The sequence below is a fragment of the Corapipo altera genome, unplaced genomic scaffold (genome assembly GCF_003945725.1).
Source record: "Corapipo altera isolate COAL_440 unplaced genomic scaffold, ASM394572v1 RXGC01000072.1, whole genome shotgun sequence".
NCBI classification, from domain to species: domain Eukaryota; kingdom Metazoa; phylum Chordata; class Aves; order Passeriformes; family Pipridae; genus Corapipo; species Corapipo altera.
In genome coordinates this window covers 494690-513321 of record NW_020884943.1, presented here as the reverse complement: position 1 = coordinate 513321, position 18632 = coordinate 494690, and the positions used below count along the sequence as shown (strand labels likewise).

At 52.4% G+C, this 18632-nt stretch overlaps 2 protein-coding genes across 7 annotated transcripts; one reads left to right on the top strand and one right to left on the bottom strand.

Annotated features, from left to right (window-relative positions):
• Positions 1-274: 274 nt before the first annotated feature.
• Positions 275-17369, bottom strand: SCT (secretin). 6 transcript variants are annotated; one of them, XM_027662165.1, is made up of 13 exons: positions 17282-17369; positions 16610-16933; positions 16043-16187; positions 12036-12180; positions 6819-6951; positions 6010-6161; positions 5083-5222; positions 2894-2952; positions 2377-2480; positions 1493-1606; positions 1273-1377; positions 955-1056; positions 275-415 (listed from the first exon to the last, which is right to left on the bottom strand). In XM_027662165.1, the coding sequence occupies exons 7-13, from the start codon at positions 5090-5092 to the stop codon at positions 304-306; spliced, it is 606 nt and encodes a 201-aa protein (XP_027517966.1). In that variant the 5' UTR covers positions 5093-5222; positions 6010-6161; positions 6819-6951; positions 12036-12180; positions 16043-16187; positions 16610-16933; positions 17282-17369; the 3' UTR covers positions 275-303. The 6 variants fall into 6 exon arrangements, 4 of the variants coding, with proteins under 4 accessions (XP_027517966.1, XP_027517964.1, XP_027517965.1 ...); XM_027662163.1 differs by lacking the exon at positions 5083-5222 and adding an exon at positions 3790-3891; XM_027662164.1 differs by lacking the exon at positions 5083-5222 and adding an exon at positions 3790-3863.
• On the top strand, positions 11502-18553 carry DRD4 (dopamine receptor D4). Its single transcript, XM_027662145.1, has 4 exons — positions 11502-11800; positions 16844-16956; positions 17300-17847; positions 18256-18553. Exons 1-4 carry the CDS (start codon positions 11573-11575, stop codon positions 18456-18458), a joined length of 1092 nt encoding a protein of 363 aa, XP_027517946.1. The 5' UTR covers positions 11502-11572; the 3' UTR covers positions 18459-18553.
• Positions 18554-18632: the final 79 nt, after the last annotated feature.

Here is an 18632-nt window from a genome sequence, read left to right as displayed (position 1 = left end):
CAAGGCACAGGCACAGCTAACCAATCTTTATTTGGGATCAGCAGCAGGCAGCCAGATGCCAACACACAGTGGAAGGGATGTGCTTCACCCAGGCTCCATCTACTGACAGCAGTTCACACCCACACACATTTCACTTTGGGTAATCTAAGAGGTTTCATCGGGTTTTGGCTGCTTTCCGCAATTATTTTTATTTATTTGCCAATCTCAAGAGTTTTTCCTAAGCAAATTCAAGAGCTTCCCTGTTTATTTTCAAGGCCATACACATGCAAAGCTGTCTACTTGGCTGGTTTTTTCCCTTCACCTTCAGGCAGAACCATCTGTATCTTCCTTCATGTCTGCAACCAGAGGCTTAGAGACAGGGCAAATGTACCGGCTGGTGGTGGCAGCAGCTTCCCAGGCATCTCTGTCTGAGAGGCTGCAGGGAGGGAGAAAGGAGGGAGAGTCCCTTATTCCTGGGAGCATGGACTGCAGAAAGTGTGACAAAGCTGCCTTGTGAAATTCAAGGATAGAGGGACCATGACTGCCTGCAGCCAGGCACCCCACAAAGGCACAGCGGGGTTTCATCCCCACTGTGGCCAAGAGGTACTAAGGACCAGTGTATCCCTCCTAATTTTAGGGATTTAAGAGCAAGATGACTAAGTGAAAGTGGTTGGTCACTAGGAAAAGACAATATCCAGGTGCTAGGATCCTCAGGAGTGTGTTTGACAGGGTAGCAAGGGTTTTCTTTCCATTTTAACTGTTAGGTTGGGTTTCCTAATGGGATGAATAATTACTGCAGTCCAGGATAACAACTCTATGATTAGAAAAATATCTTATTTCATTTCCACGGGTCTTATAATTTTTAATAACTGGCTTTTCTAGGGCCATTTATAAAAGCATTTGGCTTTATAAAAACTTTTGGCTTCAGTACTATGGGGCTCAGGGCCACAGAGGGAACAAATCTGTCCCACCTACCTGGTGTTCAGAAAGCTCTGGTACAACCAGAGAAAGCAAAGTTCTACAGGGCTGTTCTCTCCCTCTCTCTCCTGCACATCTGTGTTGACCGGGCCAGGAGAGCTGGAAATTAATAATAATTAAAATAACAATTAAGAATAATTAAAGACAATTAAGAATAATTAAAACCCCCAAACCACAACAGTGTAAGCACCACAGCTGTAGAGCAGCACGTGCCCCGTGTCTGCTGCTGTGGTGTCACCGACGTGGTTCACAGGGGGCCCAGTGTGGCAGTGAGAGCCACGGGGGGCATGGGGGCTTCCAGAGGTTTCCCCTCACCTGCGCTTGCGGCCCATGAGGCTTTGGATGAATTTCTGCAGCTGGGCATTCCCTCTCATCTTGCTGTACTCGCTGGTGAACAGCCCATCCGAGTGCCGCTGGGACCTGGGCCAGGGGAACACGGACAGCGGCTGCTCAGCCCCTGGCAGCCCTCGGGGCTGGGATCCCTCTCCCTCTGGAGACTCCCTCGCCCCACAGGGTGGGTTTGGCTGGTGCTCACCTCTCCTTGAGGCCCACCAGGTGTCTGACCAGCTGCCTCACGTAGGCGTTGCCGTTCATCTTGCTGAGCTCGCTGTGGAAGAGCCCGTCAGCATGTCGCTCCATCCTGGGGGGACTGAGAGGGAGGAGAGGCTTAAAACCAGACAAGAATGGGCATTAAACACTGCTCCCTCAAGGAAAGAGGGTCCCAAACACACACAGGCAAGAATTTGTGCTATTTTGGCAAAGTTTCACCAAAAAAAAGGGAAAACCTTATGGGAGTCTAAAATAATATCTGTGTTAACCATCAAACAGAAAATCGACCTGCACTTGCTTTTAGTGACGTAATCACCTTGCCACAAGGATGTGAGAATGTGAGGTTAGTGCTGGCTCAGCACAAAAGAGTAGGGCAAGAGGCTGGAGAAGTAATAAAGAAACACCCAGAGGCACAAACCTGAGGAACAGGTAGATAACGGCAGTGGTGACAAAGACCAGCCCTTGCCAGTGACTCCTTTGGTGAACTTGGTGAACTTACAGTGTTGGCTATTTCTGGCTATGATTCCATGGGACCAGGCTATTGGAAATAAACTTCCACCTCTATCAGGCTGTGTAACTACACAGCAGGAAAACAGACTCCAAAGCGACTTTTTAACTTACTTGGTTCTGTTTGGGGTCATGAATTTTCTCTTTCATTAAGCCAAATCAACATTCCCATTCTCAAGCAATAAAAAAAAAAATCTTTACAACATTTGCACTCATTTAACTAAATCAATGTAGGGAAGCCAAAATCCACAGCCAAGCAGATGCAAGTTCAGGAAGGCAGATAAAAGGCTGAGTTTACAACCAGCAGGCTCTTTGAACAAAAACCGTGGAGAAAAATGAGGCAGAGTCCCAAGGAATGCTCACCTCTCCCGGGATGGCAGAGATGCTGAGAAGTGGGACAGGACAATCATGGGAATAATGACTTGCCACAGAGTCGTCATCATGGAAACCATGTCCTCTCCTGAAATAAAGCACAAGGTTCTGTGAGCAGCAGGACAAGTGCCCTTGGGGTGTGCCTGGGGCAGTTCACAGAGATGGGGCTGTAGAAATACCACCACAGTCATTAAAGTGGGCAGGAATTCCTGCCAGCAGAGATAAACAGCTGGAGACATCTGTGAAAAAAATGTCATGTGCCAAATAAAATCCATCCACACACAGGGGAAGGGAAGGGCTCACGTGTGTGCCCATATCTGCCTATCCTCTAATCTTTCAAGAAGGAAAAAGAAATAAAAAACATTTTCAGTCACTGCAGACCCCCCTAGTTTGTTTTCTTACTGAAATAAAAAGAAAAGTACATTTTGTTTATCCCAAGCCACTGCATGCTTCCCCCCTTTATTCTGTGCCTGCAGAGGTGTGTATGTGCCTGTAAGAGGGTGCTCACCTTTCCCCAAGGACCACACAGGAGCCGTATCAGGAATTTATAACACACCTGCCTTCCTCCTGCAAAGAAACCAGCCTTCCTCACTGTCCTGCAGTCTCTCAGGCAGCGCTTGCTAACCCCAAATCAAAGTTCTCCCGCTTGGTTTTTACTTTATTCTGAAACTAGACAGTACAAAGAATGCAAAAGGACTGTCAGAGATTCTTGAACACTTTCCAGCCACCCTCCTGGGGCTGTTTGCTTTCTCTGGAGGTGATGCAAGATGAGAAGAGGTAGGAGGAGGAAGGACAAGAAGGGGGATTTATCCAGAAATTCATTCAGTGTAAACCACAGCACAAATATTTAATGGTGGCTGCAGAGCAAACAGGTGAGAGGATGAAGGAGCCACAAGCTTCATCTCACATACACTTAGAGCTTTAATGTTGTGTTTTCCTGCCTGATTCAGCTGTGAGGAGATGGAATAGTAAAACAAGGACATTTCCAAGGTCAGTCTCTTATTGGAGTCCAAACCAGGCAGACTCCACAGTCCTGCAGAGGAGCTGAGAACAGCCACCAAACCCAGAGCTCAACACCCTTGGAGAAGGGGAACCTAGATCCTGAGCCTGTCCTTCCATCTGTCCAGCACCTGCCACACAATGCCTTGACCCCCAGGATCTCACCTTGGCATTGTGGCCTTCCTTGTGCTATCCCTGGGATGGCATTTCTCTGGGAGAACCCTGCTTAAGAGCCCATTTTAAATCTCATCCCTGGCTCCAAACTTTCCCTCCGCTCCGAAAACTTTCTAGCTGCTAATCCAGGGGATCAACTTGTCTTTTCTCTTTCTGGGCATAACTTTAGTCTCAGAGATCTGAAATCCACCCCCCAAAGCTGAAAGAGGGGGGAAGCACAGCAGGACTCACCAACCCTGGTCACTTGTGGCTCGCTGATGCTCCACTGGCCCACTCCTCTCATGGACCCCTATAAATGTGCTGCCCTTATCAGGAGCAATTATTTGGGTAAAGCTATGAATATGAGCAATCATGATTAACAGCAAACAATGCAGTGGGGCTGGAATGCCCCTTTAATTACCTGACAGGGTCATTCACAGCAATTCCATGGACTATTTCTGCTGATGGATAATAATTCCTGCTTCTGTCTCTAACGACAGTCGTTTGTTGGGCAAACATCCCTGTACCAATTGATCCACTGTGATTGTCATCATTATCTTCCAGCTTTAATTACCTCTTGATAGGAGCTTAATCTCCTGTTCTTCTCTTTTAATGCTGGCTTGGGCTGTGTTTGCAATTGCCAGGATCTGTCGGTGAGTCCATGTGTGCCCCAGTGATTTGGCTGAATGACATGTCACTTTTATAGGGCAACTGTTGTCTGCTCAGTAGGATCAGGGCTGACTCTTGCATGAGGGGACAACACCTTTTGAGCTGTGGTTTCACCTGGGAAAGGTGTGCTGAGGACAGACTCTGTCACAGCTTCTAAAAAAGCAGCATACATAAACACACATGGAAAACATCCTGAATATATTCCCTGCCATTGCTGGGGGTTGGAGCTGGTTCGTCTCAAATGCTGCAGGTAAAGGTGACATGGGAATGGTGGTGGCACTTCAACCTGGGCTCCTGGTGTTGCCAAACACCCACAGCTGAGAAAACCCATGGAGGAGCAAGGCAAGGAAGAAAGAAGGTTTATAAAGGCTGAACAACCTGTAGGGAACTAAAAATTACTAATGTGATTTCCCTTCCTTTGCAAATAACCTCAATGGGTCTAAAATGCCCCCGAGCTCTGGGGAAGCTCAGTTTGCCATGAGAGTCTGGATGAGAGGACAGAGAAGAGGTCGGAATGACAAAGTGGCCCCACGATGGCAGCAGAGGGTGAATAATAGGACAGTAAAAGCTGCTGGGGACTGGAAGAACGTGCTCTAAGTAACCTGATTTACCTACTTCGCACAAAAAATGGGGTTGGCCTCCAGCAACACTGGCAGAGTGAAAAGGTAGTGGGGTAGAAAACTGTGTAGCCATGCCCAGCACTGCTGCAATTATTGCAGGTGCCAACCACGGGCTCAAACTCAAACGAGGAAATTCAGGGCCATGAAGGGAACTCAAAAGCATTTGCAAGCTGAAATTTATACGTGAATAAACCAAATCCCCAGTCCTGAAACAACATCTGATTTTCCTTAACCAGAATTAGCACCAAACACTCATCAGGAGACATTCTGGAAACAGGAGTGATAAAGGATCCTGCTCAGCAATATCAACTGATTGGAGCTTTGGGAATCCGCACCTTGCTGCTCCCATTCTCCGCTTGTGAGAACGTTCCAAGTGGGAGTGGAGATTCCCCTCTCCTGCATCCAGCAGGTACAAAGCAGGATTAAATCACCCATGTACCGATGGAATGTAACCCACCATCTCTGCAGTATCACTGCAGAGAAAAGCTCCTCAGCACTGGCTCTAGGAATGATACAGGGAATTGCTGGCCTCACCTGGGCCCTGCTCCTGCACTGCTGTCCCACCTGCAGCCTCTGGAAGTCAGGGCTGCACTGATCCCAGCCACCACCAGCCCATGGGACAAAACACTGCTCTAAGGGGCTGGAGCAAAGTGAGGAGTGCTGAGTGTGCATCCACACTCCTTGGAGAGGGCAGCGAGAGACACTCCGGGACAGGATGGAGAAAGGACGTGTGATGGCCATGGGGCCACCCCTGAGCTGCCCTGAGGACACTGCCAGCTGTAAAGCCACCAGGATCTCTGTGCAGTCACCTGTGCTTAAGGTGACACCAACTGACATGCACCACAGGGTGCAGAGCCCTGTGGTGGCATGCATTAAGTAAATCCAGCTGCCACGGGTGCCAGGGCTATTCCCAGCACCACGCTGATGGCTGGGGACACCCTCGTGAGCAGCAGAGAGCAGACATTATGATACAGAGGGGCCACCCCCCTACAATACCCAAGCTCTGGTTCCTGCTCCCAAGGTGACCTGTCCCAAAGGCATCCAAGCTGAGAGTGGAACTGAGGAAGGCCTTTTTCCTCCTCTTTACAGCAGGAGGGCTCACCAAACCCACAGTGTGAAATGCAGCATCTCAGGACCACATTAAATGTTTTAGTCCCAAATTTTGCAATATTTAAGAGAGTACCTTTTTCTGTGGTGGAGGTAAAGACAGAAAACTGCACTTTGGAAAAGAGAGGGTTTCATCACAAAGCTGCATATCCTGGCCCACACCACAGGGAGGATGCAGACAGACTCTCCAAAATCAGCACTCGGAGCTTTGCAGGGTAAGTCCAAGTTCTGAAAGGAAGAAATTCCCATTCACACTCCTAAGAAATTGGTACAGGAGATCAAAAAAGACCTTTGACTGGAGGAGCACTGTGGCTGCACTCATAAGAACAGGCTGGATAAATGTTGCTATTGTCATGTGGACATTGTTGCTCCTGCCTTGGAGCAGGAAAGCCCCCCCAGCCTTTGGGGTTGCTGTTTATCCTGGGCAGCCCTTACAAGGTTTGTCCAATCCTTGCCAGCCTGTTCAGAGTTCAGGCCCCAGGATCTGCTGGAGCTGCTCTTCTTCACGGAGACATCACATCCCCAAATGCTCCTACAGCCTCTGCACAGCTCCCTTGAGGTCTGTGGCATTGGAATGGCAAAGAGCACAAGGGCCAAGCCAGGCTGAGGAGGCTGGGGAGGGACCATCTCATCCCCCCCACATCCAGCAGTGGTGTCCCCAGCCCTGAGGAAGCTGTCCAGGGGCAGCCAGCCTTTGAGGAGCCCAGCACAGGCTGGGCCCCATCCAGTGGCAGCCCCAGCCCATGGCAGGGGAAGTTTATTGAGGTCAGATGGTGCGAGGAGCTGCACAGCTAAACCCTGCCTACGTAAAATACCCTTTAATCAGCTTAGGGGTTGTTCAGGAACTTCTACCTCCCCCATTCCCTTTTCCCCTCCTTGCCATACCTGTGTGAGGCCATGTGGGCATGGGGTTGTCTCTGTGTGTCTGCAGGTGAGCCCTGCCCAGGCCCTGAGCTGACGGTGACGCTGCTGCCAGCGGGGAGCGGCTTGGAGGCATTTCCTTGCATCACTCCCAGCTCTGTAAGAGAAAGGACCCTAATTGGAATAAGGGGATTGGAGGATTTAGCCTTCTAAATGCTCCTTTCTTGCACAGGATGCTTTCAGGAGTGGTTTTAATCTTTACCACCTGATTTTGTGATTTTGGCTGCAAGGGGGAAGAGCGGGATGGCGGCAAGGGGTGAGCAAGGCAGCTGTAGGTGGGCTTGGGAGAAGGAAGAGGAAAATTAGAGTCCTGTATGGTCATGGGACACACCTGGAGTGTGCCCACTTGCTCTGAAATCAGGAGGGAAAGTGCTGGACATTGGTTACCTCCATGGCTGGCACCATCATCCCGGGCCAAGGGCAGAAGACCAAAGAGCCTTTTAAAGACGAGCTGCTGCCCCCATCAAGCACTTGCTGACCTTTACACCCTTTGGAACTCCCTCCCAACCTCCCTGAGCGCTGCCCAAGTGGGAGTACCCTGCCTGCCCCCAGGCAGTGTCCCCAGGGTGGCTGCACAGGTGGAACAACCCATCCCACTGCAGGGACACGGTGGGACAGGACTGGGTGGCTTCCTCCCAGGGCTGCTCTGGCCACCCTTGCCCTCCTGGCCCAGCACTGCTCCCTGTCCCTGCACACAGAACTCCCCTGTGTGTTCTGGCCCTGTCACGGCTCCAAGTGGCATCAGCGGCGCAATCCCGGCCTCCAGCTGTTTGCTGTGTCTGGGGAAGAGGGGAAAGCACTTCAGGGAATTCATTGGAATGAGAAGAACGGCACCCAGCTGTGCCAGGTGTGCCGTGCCAGCACTGAGCACAGCAGCTCCTGGCACAGCTGCTGCGGCTGCTTCGGCTGCATCCCCCCCTGGGCTGTGCCAGGGACCTGCGAGGACGTCCAGGGGAGCAGGAAGGGGCTTTTCCTGAAAGGGCACCCCTTCCAGGGGAACAGGAACAGGCTTTGTCAAGGGGAGGGTGGAGGGAGCTGCATTTACAGGTGCTTGCTGCTCCCAGGCATGCCTTTCCCTGCCTGTGTTGCCTTTCCCTGCCTGTGTTGCCTTCCCCTGCCTGTGTTGCCTTCCACTTCTCCCCTTGCCCAGGAGGTTTTCCCTGACAAGTGACTTAAATAAACTCACTGACGTTTTAAAACCGGTAGGGGCTTTTGAACTATGTTATTTGATCTGCCTTGTGCCACAAACCCTCGTATCCCTTGTATATCACCAGGTTACTCTTGTGTGAGATCAGTGATGGGGTTAAGCTGAAACGTGGCATCCACAAAAACACCTAGTTTTGGCTCCAAGCAAAGATGGAAAATCCAGGCATTTTCTCCATAGTTTCATCCCCCCAGCTAACCACTAGCATTAGTTTTTACATCTTACAGGGATTTATCATAACTTATCAGAAAGGTAAATGTCAAAAGACCCACTCAGTGTGTACATAAATTCCTGCAGCTTCTCACAGGGGGACTGGCAGAGCCTGGGCAGCCCGGAGAGCCCAGAGAGCCGTGCCATCCTCCTCCCTCTCCTGCAAAGCCTCACCTGAGGCAGGATGCTGCCCCTGCCTCTTTTCTGGGAAATGCATTACAGGAGATTGGAAAGCTGGGCGGCTGTACTGCCGAGGAGACTCTCACAGAGAATTGCCCTTGTCAATACGGCAAATCAAAGGAACACGATTGGCTTTAAGAGCTCTTTGTTTTCCTCCCTTTGTCCTGAACCTGAAGACAGCCGGGAATGCTGCTCCCGGCTATCAGGGCGCTATTCATCACCCGAGTTTGGCACATCTGTGCTGAAACTTTGGCAGCCACATTGTTCCCCTTTTCTATTTAAACATTCAGTGTCTCAGATGTGAGAAAATATGTTGATAAAAGCTCCATCTCCTTTTGGAGACTCTGACAGATGCCTCACTTTGTCACCTTCCTGATCCTTTGAACTGGCTGGGAATCAAATCCTCAATTAATTCATCCTGGGAGAGTGTCTGGGGGACCCCTCTGGGCTCCCTGGCAGGGGACCAGCTCCACCACAGCCACAAACCACGCTGCTCATCTCCCTGAGCTCCTCTTACAAACAGTCCAAACCCCCAGACCAGGCAGATGTGTCACTCCTTTGTTGGTCGGGGTGTTTTCCCGGCACTGCCATTTTCCTGACTCAAGGAGCAGCCGTGGTGGCTTCCCCAGCCCCTTCACCTCCTGCCCGGAGCCCTCACGGCGGGGTGGGGACCCAGGACACCGCGGGATGTGCAGCCAAGCAAAGAAGGGTTGTCACAAAGCACCAACCACACCAGAGCCTCTCCAAAGGTGCTCTAAGCATTCCCAGTCCTCACTTTGACATAATTCCTCTGGCTTTCCACGAGGGTGACCCACGAGGGTGACTGTCCTCTGCCTCCTGCTTTTCCTTGAGTGACAACCTCTTCCAATATGTGGATGTGTGAGAGACCTTCCTTCTCCTCTGCAAGGAGGGCAGCTCTGATCCAAGAAAGGAATTGTGTCTAATGTCTGCAGCCTGTTTGCCATGGAAGCACTGTCCTAATTAGTTCTTTGCATGGATACTCGTTTTTTGAAGTCAAAAGCCTTATTTCACATTAGTTTAATCCACGCCAGGATTAAACTAGTCTCTAGGATTAAGGCCCTGTTAGTCTGGAATATGGGCTTCCATACTGAGAATCAAGAGTCATTCAGCACTAACCCACAGGAAAAATAGAGATAATGAAAGTAAATTAACTGTTGAAGGGGATTAGATAAATGGCATTAATCCCTGTGGGAAGGCAGGGCAGCAGTCACACTTCAGTCCTGCTCTTTTGGCTGCTCAGGTAGTTTAAACATAAATAAATTAACAGTATTCTGTCCACACAGTTTCACTAGTGCGCTTCAGGGCCTCCTTGGACTAATTTGAGTTGATTTCTCAGAGTAAAAAGGGCTCTAACAAAAGTAGTTCTGCTGTCCCAGCTCCTTGCTGAGGGGAAGATGTGCCAGGAGTCAGGTTTTAGGGACCAACCACGGTTGGGAAAAGCTGTGACCAGGTGGTGGAAACCATCTGCCTTGTCTGAACTTCCCAACAAATGAGGTCCCACAAACGAGCTCCTGATGTGATGGATGTGCAGCCACACTTGTGCCCACCTGAGTCCAAGACAAACCATTCCCAATGGAATGCACATGAGTACCCACTCCAGTGCTGGTAGGAGTTTGGGGCCCACTCAGAGCAGGTGGAAGTGTCTCTCCTCTCTCTGCACACTGGAAGAGGGAGATGAACAGACAAATCCATGGGTATTTGGGTCAGTGTGAGGATGGCAAACCTACCCTGGGATGGGAGAGAGGGGTGACACAGCTCCCTAGCTACTAAAGGAATGGCATTCTTACAGCTTTAGAACAGGGCTGGAAGCCACACCTCTGGAGACAGAACTTGGCAAGCCAGACTGTCAGCAAAGTGCTTAAACCAAGGGGATTTTCTCCTCCTCCTGTATGGAATTGTGGAGCTGTGGCTGTTGGGCAGAACAGACTGTGTGGAGCTGCTGCTGTTAATCCACTCCAAGGGAAGGACCTGGATCGGTGTCCCATGGCTGAAACCTGGGCTCTGGCCTTTCCATGCTGCACCTGCTGAGGGTAACCATGGCCTTTTCCAAAAAAGAGTGGGGAACTGGAGGGAACAAGGGTGGCAGTTGTCTCACAGGTCTCAATAGTTTGGATGAAATTCCGAGAGCTGGAGCCTGTAAATACATCTTAGAAGCTCTTTGTCTTATAAAAAGCTTCCAATAATACAATTTCCCCCCTCCATGGAGTGTAAACGTCCCTTTCTTGCTATGCCTTCTCTTCCCAGTGCCTTCCACAAAGCCCAGGCTGATCTGAATGCTTTCCTGGCATTAACATCTGGGCTGAGGCTTGGTGGTACAGCTGGACAGATGCCCACAGAGTCTGGATCAGGTCCCACATCTCCCAAGCAATCTGGGCTAGAAATGAGGGGTCACAGCTCCCCTGTCTTTCCTGCCTGACCCTGAAGGTGCACAGGTACCCCTCAAACAGCATTTTTCTCTCATTTTCAGCAATGAAACACCCCAGCCCTTGTGTCCAGCTGCCACCCTCCCTTTGCTCCCACACTTGCTGCCTGTCTGCTTTCTTCCTCAGTCCTGCATTTCTGCAGTTGATTATTACTGCCCAAGCACAGGTAAGGCACAAAATTCCTTTGGAGTTGCATCCTGCATTTGCCAGTTTCTCCAGCTTATCAAGACCACTTTGAATCCTTACTCTGTGCTCCAAGATGCTCACAGGATCCTGTCTTGGCAGTAATTTAGCTATGGACTCTCTGGACCCTCACTCAGGTTAAACACTTAAACATTACCAGGTTCTGCACATACCTCGGCATACAATTTCCCAGTTATCTGCCCAACCTGTAATAAAGTCTTTCCTCTCACAGTGCTTCAGAGAACACCACCCTGCGAGACCGCGGCGAGAGCTCCCGGGGGCGCGGCGGGGGACGGGACACCGGGACACGGGGAGCCGGGACACCGGGAGCCTGCCCCCCCTCCCCCGGCGCCCCCTAAGCCGCTTGGTGACCCAGTTGTCCCCGCGGGGCCGGGCCGGGCCGGGCGGGGCGGCGGCGGAGGCTCCTCCCGCGGCTCGGCGGGCACTCCCGGCGGCCGGCCCGGCTCCCCGGGCTGCGGGGGCAGCGCCGCGGGGCCATGGGCAACGGCACGGCCGGACCCCCGCCCGCCGCCGGCCACAGCATCGCCGCGCTGGTGCTCGGCATCCTCCTCATCCTCCTCATCGTCGGCGGCAACGGGCTGGTCTGTCTGAGCGTGTGCACCGAGCGGGCGCTCAAGACCACCACCAACTACTTCATCGTCAGCCTCGCCGTGGCCGACCTGCTGCTCGCCCTCCTCGTCCTGCCCCTCTACGTCTACTCCGAGGTGAGGCTGCCCGGGGGTCCCCGGGGCACCGGGGGCTGTGGTTTGTGCGCCCGCGGAGCCTGAAGGTTACGGGGCTGCGCGGTGGGATGGGCGAGAGCCCAAGCACCGAGGGGCAGAGCCGCTTTCCGGGCTTGTTCCCCACCTCCATCCCGCCGGTCCGGGAGTGCCAGCGCCCTCGGGACAGCCCCTGCGCCCCGCGATGCTCGTGTGGCGTTCGGAGCACCGCGGCTCTTACCTGCGAGTGCCACCGGGGCCACGGGGCCAGGGGCTGCCTTGCCCTCCGAGCCGCAAACACACCGAGTGGAGATGCCCCGAGTGGAGGTGCCCTGGGGCGTCTGCCCCGGGCCGGGCCAGCAGCTCCTGAGGCTGAGTGGTTCTCTCTGTAACAGGGAGATAAATGATTACTGCCAGGGATGGGTAAAGCCTTGTGCTTGTGGGGGATTTTGTTGGGTGGGTGAGGGGGCTCCCTGGAACCTGCCCGTTAGTACCAGCTGGGGGCTCTTCCCTGCTCAAGTGGATGAAAACATCCACAGGGCAAAATACGAGGTGTTTCCACCCACCCTTGTGGTAGCTGGTGGTGTGGACCTTTTTCTCAGTCGTGGGAGAACATCTCCCCTCTCTCCCATGCCATGCTGAGCATCCTTAGGCAAGACAGGCTGTGGATTAGGGCTTAGGATGGTCTCTGCCTGGTCCTGGGATTTTGCAGGACATTGTGACCTCTCTGGAACAGGTATTATGGAGTGACAGGTTCATCAGGGGACCATGAGAAGAACCAGTGAAGAAGAGAAACATTAGATGCCCTCTTTTTCCACTGTGCCATTGGTTTTGGTGGATTTGCTTTTCCTTTGTTACCTCAGTTTTTCTGGTTAGAAAGGCACATTCTTTACCATTCTTCTCAGATACTTTTGTAGCTGAGCAGGCCTGGGGCACTCCCAGGCATCCACAGTAATTCCTGAGGAGCCAAGTTCCACCTAAATGTGAAGAGAGGCCAGAAGAAGATACTAGAATGTGCCTGGAGAGTTGGTAGCACTGAAACAGGGGTTACCTGAGGAAGCAGAGCTACAGGTGCTGTGGAGGTACCCAGGATATCACCAGGCTCTGGGTGGCTTTGGGAAGGAGCAGCACACCCCCAAAGGCTTGGCCTGGTGTGTAACTGCTTCCTCTCTCTGCCCAAGGGCTGTGACAATGGCTGGAGTCCCAAAGACTCTGTGACACTGGCAGGAGCCACAGCAGCAGTTTATACCATCCTCAGTAAGCAGAGGCATCCCAGCAATTAGGGCCAGTACCAGGACCACTTCCCCAGCTGGACTGTGCTGTGGAGCACACCTGTACCTGTCCCTCTGCCTGTCCCTGTCCCTGTACCTGTCCCTGTGCCTGTCCCTGTGCCTGCTGTGCTCCTCTGAGCAGCTCTCTCCTAATCCCCGAGTGCCGGAGTTGAGCCAGGCCTGAGCCAGGAAGCCTCTGGCAGGAGCTGAGGGTGCTGGTTATGTAAACATCTTTGCCACTAAGATCCGTGTAAGTGATTATGGAAAAGAGGAAACAGTTTTAGCAGATTTGCATGTTCACCTGGCTCCTTCTCCAGGTCAGGGAAGATGAGTGTTTCCCAGCGGGCACAGCGGTGGAGCAGCCAGGACAAATGACACGAGCTGTTTTCCTGGTGAGGGTGATGCTGCTCTGCCTAAAACTTCCAGTGGTATGGCATCAAAAGATCTCTTTTCTTGCACTTTCTTATGTGTGCCTAATGATGCAGGTGTTCTGATGAGACACCAGACCTTTATCCTCTCCAAATTTCCCGTGGCTCTCTGTGAATGCACGTCAGCCTGTTTGCAGCAGGATTCAGGATTAGTCTTTCCTGGAATCTTAGAGCTTTAGTGGAAATAGATGTTCTTCTGTACCTGGCTAATGTCTGAGCCACACAAAATACTGGGGAGGTGAGACAGGCCAGCAGTTACAAATCAGCACTCAGGGGTTTATTTTCAGGCACCAGTAACTGGGAGAGGTGTCCTGGAATTTCAGGCCCCCGTAATATCTCAGGTGGATGATCAGACTTGCTCCTCATGTCTGAAAAACCTTGACCTCAACAATTTAGGTCAAGAAAGGACATTAGAGCAGACATGAGGCACCTTTGTCTTGTGTCCTATTCCCTCCCCTCCCTCTCCCCTTGCAGGCTGGGTCCTGTCTTCTGGGGAATGCTGCAGCTGTCACAGCTCATGACAAAAGGCCCCGTGTCAGCGTCTGGGGGCACGGGGACAATTCTTTGGCTCTGATGCTGGACTGTGCCCACTGGCAAGGATTATTCCTCTTCCAGTTGGTGCCACAGCGTTCTCAGTCCATGCCATGCCCTCGAGCCATGGCTGAGCTGAGGCAGAGGCTTGTCCAAAGTCCAGCTGGACATCTAATTCCCTTTCGGGCTCCTGCTGTTCCCTGCATGCGGCAGGACTGAGACGAGAGTTGGTACCACAGGAAATACAACCAGAACCTTTGGCCCTGTCCTGGCTCACGGCCTCAGGAGCACTGGAGGTGTAAGAGCTCTTCTGGCATCAGGCCAGTTCAGAAGGCAGATTTTTCCTTACCAATCAGCTGAGCTTAGGAATATGGATACCAAAATGGGCCGACTAGGAAGGCAGCTGCAAGGGTGTTTGAGAAGCCAAGTCTGCCTCCTGCCATCCACCGTCCTATAAAATCTTCTCCATGACTTCTTTGTATTCCAGAAAAGGGGAGAACCCCAAGAGCCACTGAAGGTGGAGCTGCTCTGGAGCACTTCCTAAAGGCAGTTTGTGCTGTGTGTGATCCCTAAAGCTTTACACTGTGTACCTGGATGGGCTAATCTGCTGCAGTCTCCTGTCATTATGTACCCCTTAATCACATGGCCCAGCAAAGCCTCTAATCCAAAGTCACTCTCCCTTCTGAGGGGTCCTTGGCACGTTTTGTAAGGTGGGCAGGTGGCAAACACCATGTAATGGAAAGTTCTCTCCCAGCACCTTCCCCAAAGCCAGAGTCTTGGGGATTGGTGGAGAAAGGGAAGGGTTTATAGCATTTTCCAGGTACCCAACTTGAATGTCACGTCCTCTGAAGGTGCTGCAGCCTGAGAGCTCTTGTCCTTTTCAGAATCAATTAGTTCCCCCAAATCAAAAACAGGTTTGGAAAACTGTAGCCCAAAATCAAATTTTCTCTCTCATAAACTGAACCGAACTTGTCAGGATCCCAGTAAGCTCGGCAAAAATTTGGGTTTTGATGATTCAGGTTCCAAATTCAGTTTGGGGTGGCTGCTCTGTGCTGGAGAAGAGGCTGAATGAAGCATTCAGGTCTCACTCCAGCCCTCCCCTGGAGGTATCTCAAGGAGATGCTGTACAAAAATAGCCAGACAGCTACTTCAGAGTCTCCTTTGGCTTTACAGCTCCTCTAATCGTAATCCTGGGCCTGACATCACCACTGCCTGGTATTAATCCCCACAGAGCTGCCTGCCCTGCTCCTGGCAGGGGCAGGGGTTTTGGCACCTTCCCATTGTTCCGTGGAGTGTGTTCCCCACATGGCTCTGCTCTGTGCTGGGATAAATGAAACCAGAACCTCCTGTTTAGCACCTGTACAGGAGCAAATCCATACCTGCTTCCTGAACCCTGCACGAGGGCAGCAACACTACACCCCACGAGCACTGCCTGACTGCTGCTACAGAGGAATAAGTCCCTGGGATTTATATGTATAGATACAAAAATTATTGTTATGTAGTGCATTTCCTATAGATAAAAATATATAGTAAATTATACACCTTAGATGATGCACATTACTTATAGGTAAACATATATAGTAAATTAAATATATTACATGTAGCAATATATACTATAGTGATATTTATCATTTATGTTCTAATAAGAGCAAATAGAGAGTGTTTGATAGTTTGCATGACAAGGGGCCATTGCTACAGAACACTTTGTTTCCCAGCTAAAATCACACTTATTTGTACGGTGTGTTTGGTTCTTAAGTGAACCTCTCCCTGCAGAGGGACCCAAAGGATGGTGGAGTTTTCCTGACAGGCACAAACCGGGAGGAAAATTCCCTGCTGCTCTAATGGGAACAGCCCATGGAGCCTCCTGGTTACCTGTGCAGGTGTGGGCACACAGACAGGACTCTGCCTGTGCAGAAGGAGCTCACTGGAATAATGGCACTGGAATGGGATTGAGGGGGTGTATTTCTGTATCAGCCTAAAAAGTGCTTTAATGCTAAACCAACAGGCTGGGTTTGTACCTGGGTGAGATGAGCGCTCGCTTGGAACAAACTGCTGCAAGTAGTCTCTGTACCAGCATCAGCCACTGCTGTCCTGCTGCCTGTCCTGCTGCCTGTCCTCTGCCAGGGGCTGTGCAGAGCTGTGCCCCTGGCCAAGATGACCAAGCTGAAAATCACAAAGCATGGCAATCAACGCTTCCAGTCGTCTGGAGCTGTGACAGCACTGGTCAGTGCTGCTCTGCCCTGGCACTGGGACTGTGCAGGGAGAGCCAGAGATTCTATCTCACTGCCTGACCCTGGTCTCCATGGGCTGGACTTGTGCTTTGCCTGCCAGGACAGAACAGTTGTGTTAACAAAGGGAAACAGTTCACATTGTCTGCAAACAGTACATTGGAGCTATGGGGACCTGAAAGTGGAAGAGGAACTTTGTGCTCTGCCACTTGCTGCCTCAGGGACCAAGCCAGTGGTGCTGTGCAGCGACCGTGGTGCTGGGGAGGCTCTGGGGGTGTGAGGAGGGTGGGGGCTCCTGCACTCACCCAAGGCAGTGGGGGCCATCCTGTGTCCATTGCTCTGCCCAGCACAACTCACCTGGTTGTGCTGATGCTCTGTGGGCTCAGTTCTCCTGCCAGCCCTGGGCAGGCTGTGAGCTCATATACGGGGCTGACTCCTGTGTGCCACTGCCATGCCAGGAGCATCGTGCCACGGGAGGAGCGCTCGGCCTTGGGCTGCTTGTCTGGAGGAACCGGGAGTGGCTGAGGCACCCAGGCACAGAGGTGTTCCCTGTCACTTTAAAGGCATCTGCTGACCCTGGGATCTTTCCAGTTCCAGGGAGGTGTGTGGTCCCTGAGCACGGTGCTGTGTGATGCCCTGATGACCATGGACGTGATGCTGTGCACGGCGTCCATCTTCAACCTGTGTGCGATCAGCGTGGACCGGTGAGTGCCTGCCTGCTCTGGCTGTGTCAGGGCATCACGCCACTTCCATACACCCTTGCCAGGCTCCCACGGCGGGAGGATCCTGCCCTCCCCCAAGTGGGGGTGCTCTGCCCTACCATCCTCCATCCCAAGCTTTGTGTCCCATCAGGGGTGGCCACGCTGAAAGCACCGCTGTGTGGGGAAGCAGAGCTGCCCCTCGGGTGCTCTGGTTGTAGCCCATGCCTTGGCTGTGTAAATACCTGGGGGGGAAGGACAGGGACAAAGAGCTCTGGGGCCTCTCGGTCCCCTCACGGGCAGTGCCACCCCCAGGCTAGGCCTGGCTCACCCGGGGCTGTGTTGGCAGGTTCATCGCCGTTCAAGTCCCGCTCAACTACAACCGGCGACAGATCGACCTGCGGCAGCTGATCCTGATATCCACCACCTGGATATTCGCCTTTGCTGTAGCATCTCCTGTCATATTTGGCCTCAACAACGTCCCAAACCGGGACCCCAGCCTGTGCCAGCTGGAGGATGACAACTACATCGTGTACTCCTCCATCTGCTCCTTCTTCATCCCGTGCCCCGTCATGCTGGTGCTGTACTGCGGCATGTTCCAAGGACTCAAGCGCTGGGAAGAGGCCAGGAAGGCCAAGCTGAGGGGCTGCATCTATGGGGCCAACAGGAAGCTGTACCACCCCCCCACCTTCCTGGAGAGGGAGCAGAGCCGGCTGGGGCCACCGGAGTGCAGCCCCTACAGCCTCACTGGCCTCCCTGGGGACTGTGGGATGAGCAATGGGATCCAGACTGTGTCCTACCCACACCTCAGGTATCCACACCCGGGGCACGGGCGGAAGCGGGCCAAGATCAATGGCCGGGAGCGCAAGGCCATGCGGGTGCTGCCGGTCGTCGTCGGTGAGTATCCGCAGGGAAGGGCTGGGCAGGGTGGGAAATGTGCCACCTTGTCTCACACAGGGCAGGGACCTGTGTGGATCCGGGGTGCCAGAGCAGTGCCAACAACTCCCACCCCTGGGAGAGAATGCATGTAGTTGATAACCCAAGTTTCCTTCAAGGCAAACCTTTGACTGCCAGTATCTTACATTCAAAGCCAAAGTGAGACTAACTTTAGACTTTTCATCAATATTTGTGACAGGAAAGACATCCCAATTTTTCGTCTGGGCATAGGCCCAGCTCCACATGTCAGCACAGCTGCTGCCTGTTCCCTGAGCACTCTGAGCTGCCTCTGTCTTGTTTGGCCCGAGCTTTGTTAAACTAAACCCTTTTGAATGTTCCCATCACCTTCTCTCTTTACTGCCCTGGTAGGTGCTTTCCTCTTCTGCTGGACACCTTTCTTTGTGGTGCACATTACCAGGGCTCTCTGCAAGTCCTGTGCCATCCCCACTCAAGTCACCAGCACTGTCACTTGGCTGGGCTATGTCAACAGTGCTCTCAACCCCATCATTTACACCGTGTTCAACGCCGAGTTCAGGAACTTCTTCCGCAAAGTCTTGCACCTCTTCTGCTGAGCCCTCTGGGACTGGTGAGGAGGAGGAGCCTCCAGGGAGCAGGAACCACCAGGTGATTTTTTGTATAGTTCATTAAAGATCTATTTCTGTCCCTGGCCTGCTGTCTTTGTTGGGGAGGAGGGGAGGAGGAGGAGGAGAAGGAAGGCGGCCCAAGGAAGCTGCTCCCCAGCTCCC

Coding starts and splice junctions, on each gene's coding strand:
- DRD4 (XM_027662145.1), top strand. CDS start 11,573: ATGGGCAACGGCACGGCCGGACCCCCGCCCGCCGCCGGCCACAGCATC. Junction 11,801..16,843: donor CCCTCTACGTCTACTCCGAG/GTGAGGCTGCCC, acceptor GGATCTTTCCAG/TTCCAGGGAGGTGTGTGGTC. Junction 16,957..17,299: donor TGTGCGATCAGCGTGGACCG/GTGAGTGCCTGC, acceptor CTGTGTTGGCAG/GTTCATCGCCGTTCAAGTCC.
- SCT (XM_027662163.1), bottom strand. CDS start 3,841: ATGAGAGGAGTGGGCCAGTGGAGCATCAGCGAGCCACAAGTGACCAGG. Junction 2,953..3,789: donor GCCACAAGTGACCAGGGTTG/GTGAGTCCTGCT, acceptor GTTTCTTTGCAG/GAGGAAGGCAGGTGTGTTAT. Junction 1,057..1,272: donor CTCATGGGCCGCAAGCGCAG/GTGAGGGGAAAC, acceptor ATTAATTTCCAG/CTCTCCTGGCCCGGTCAACA.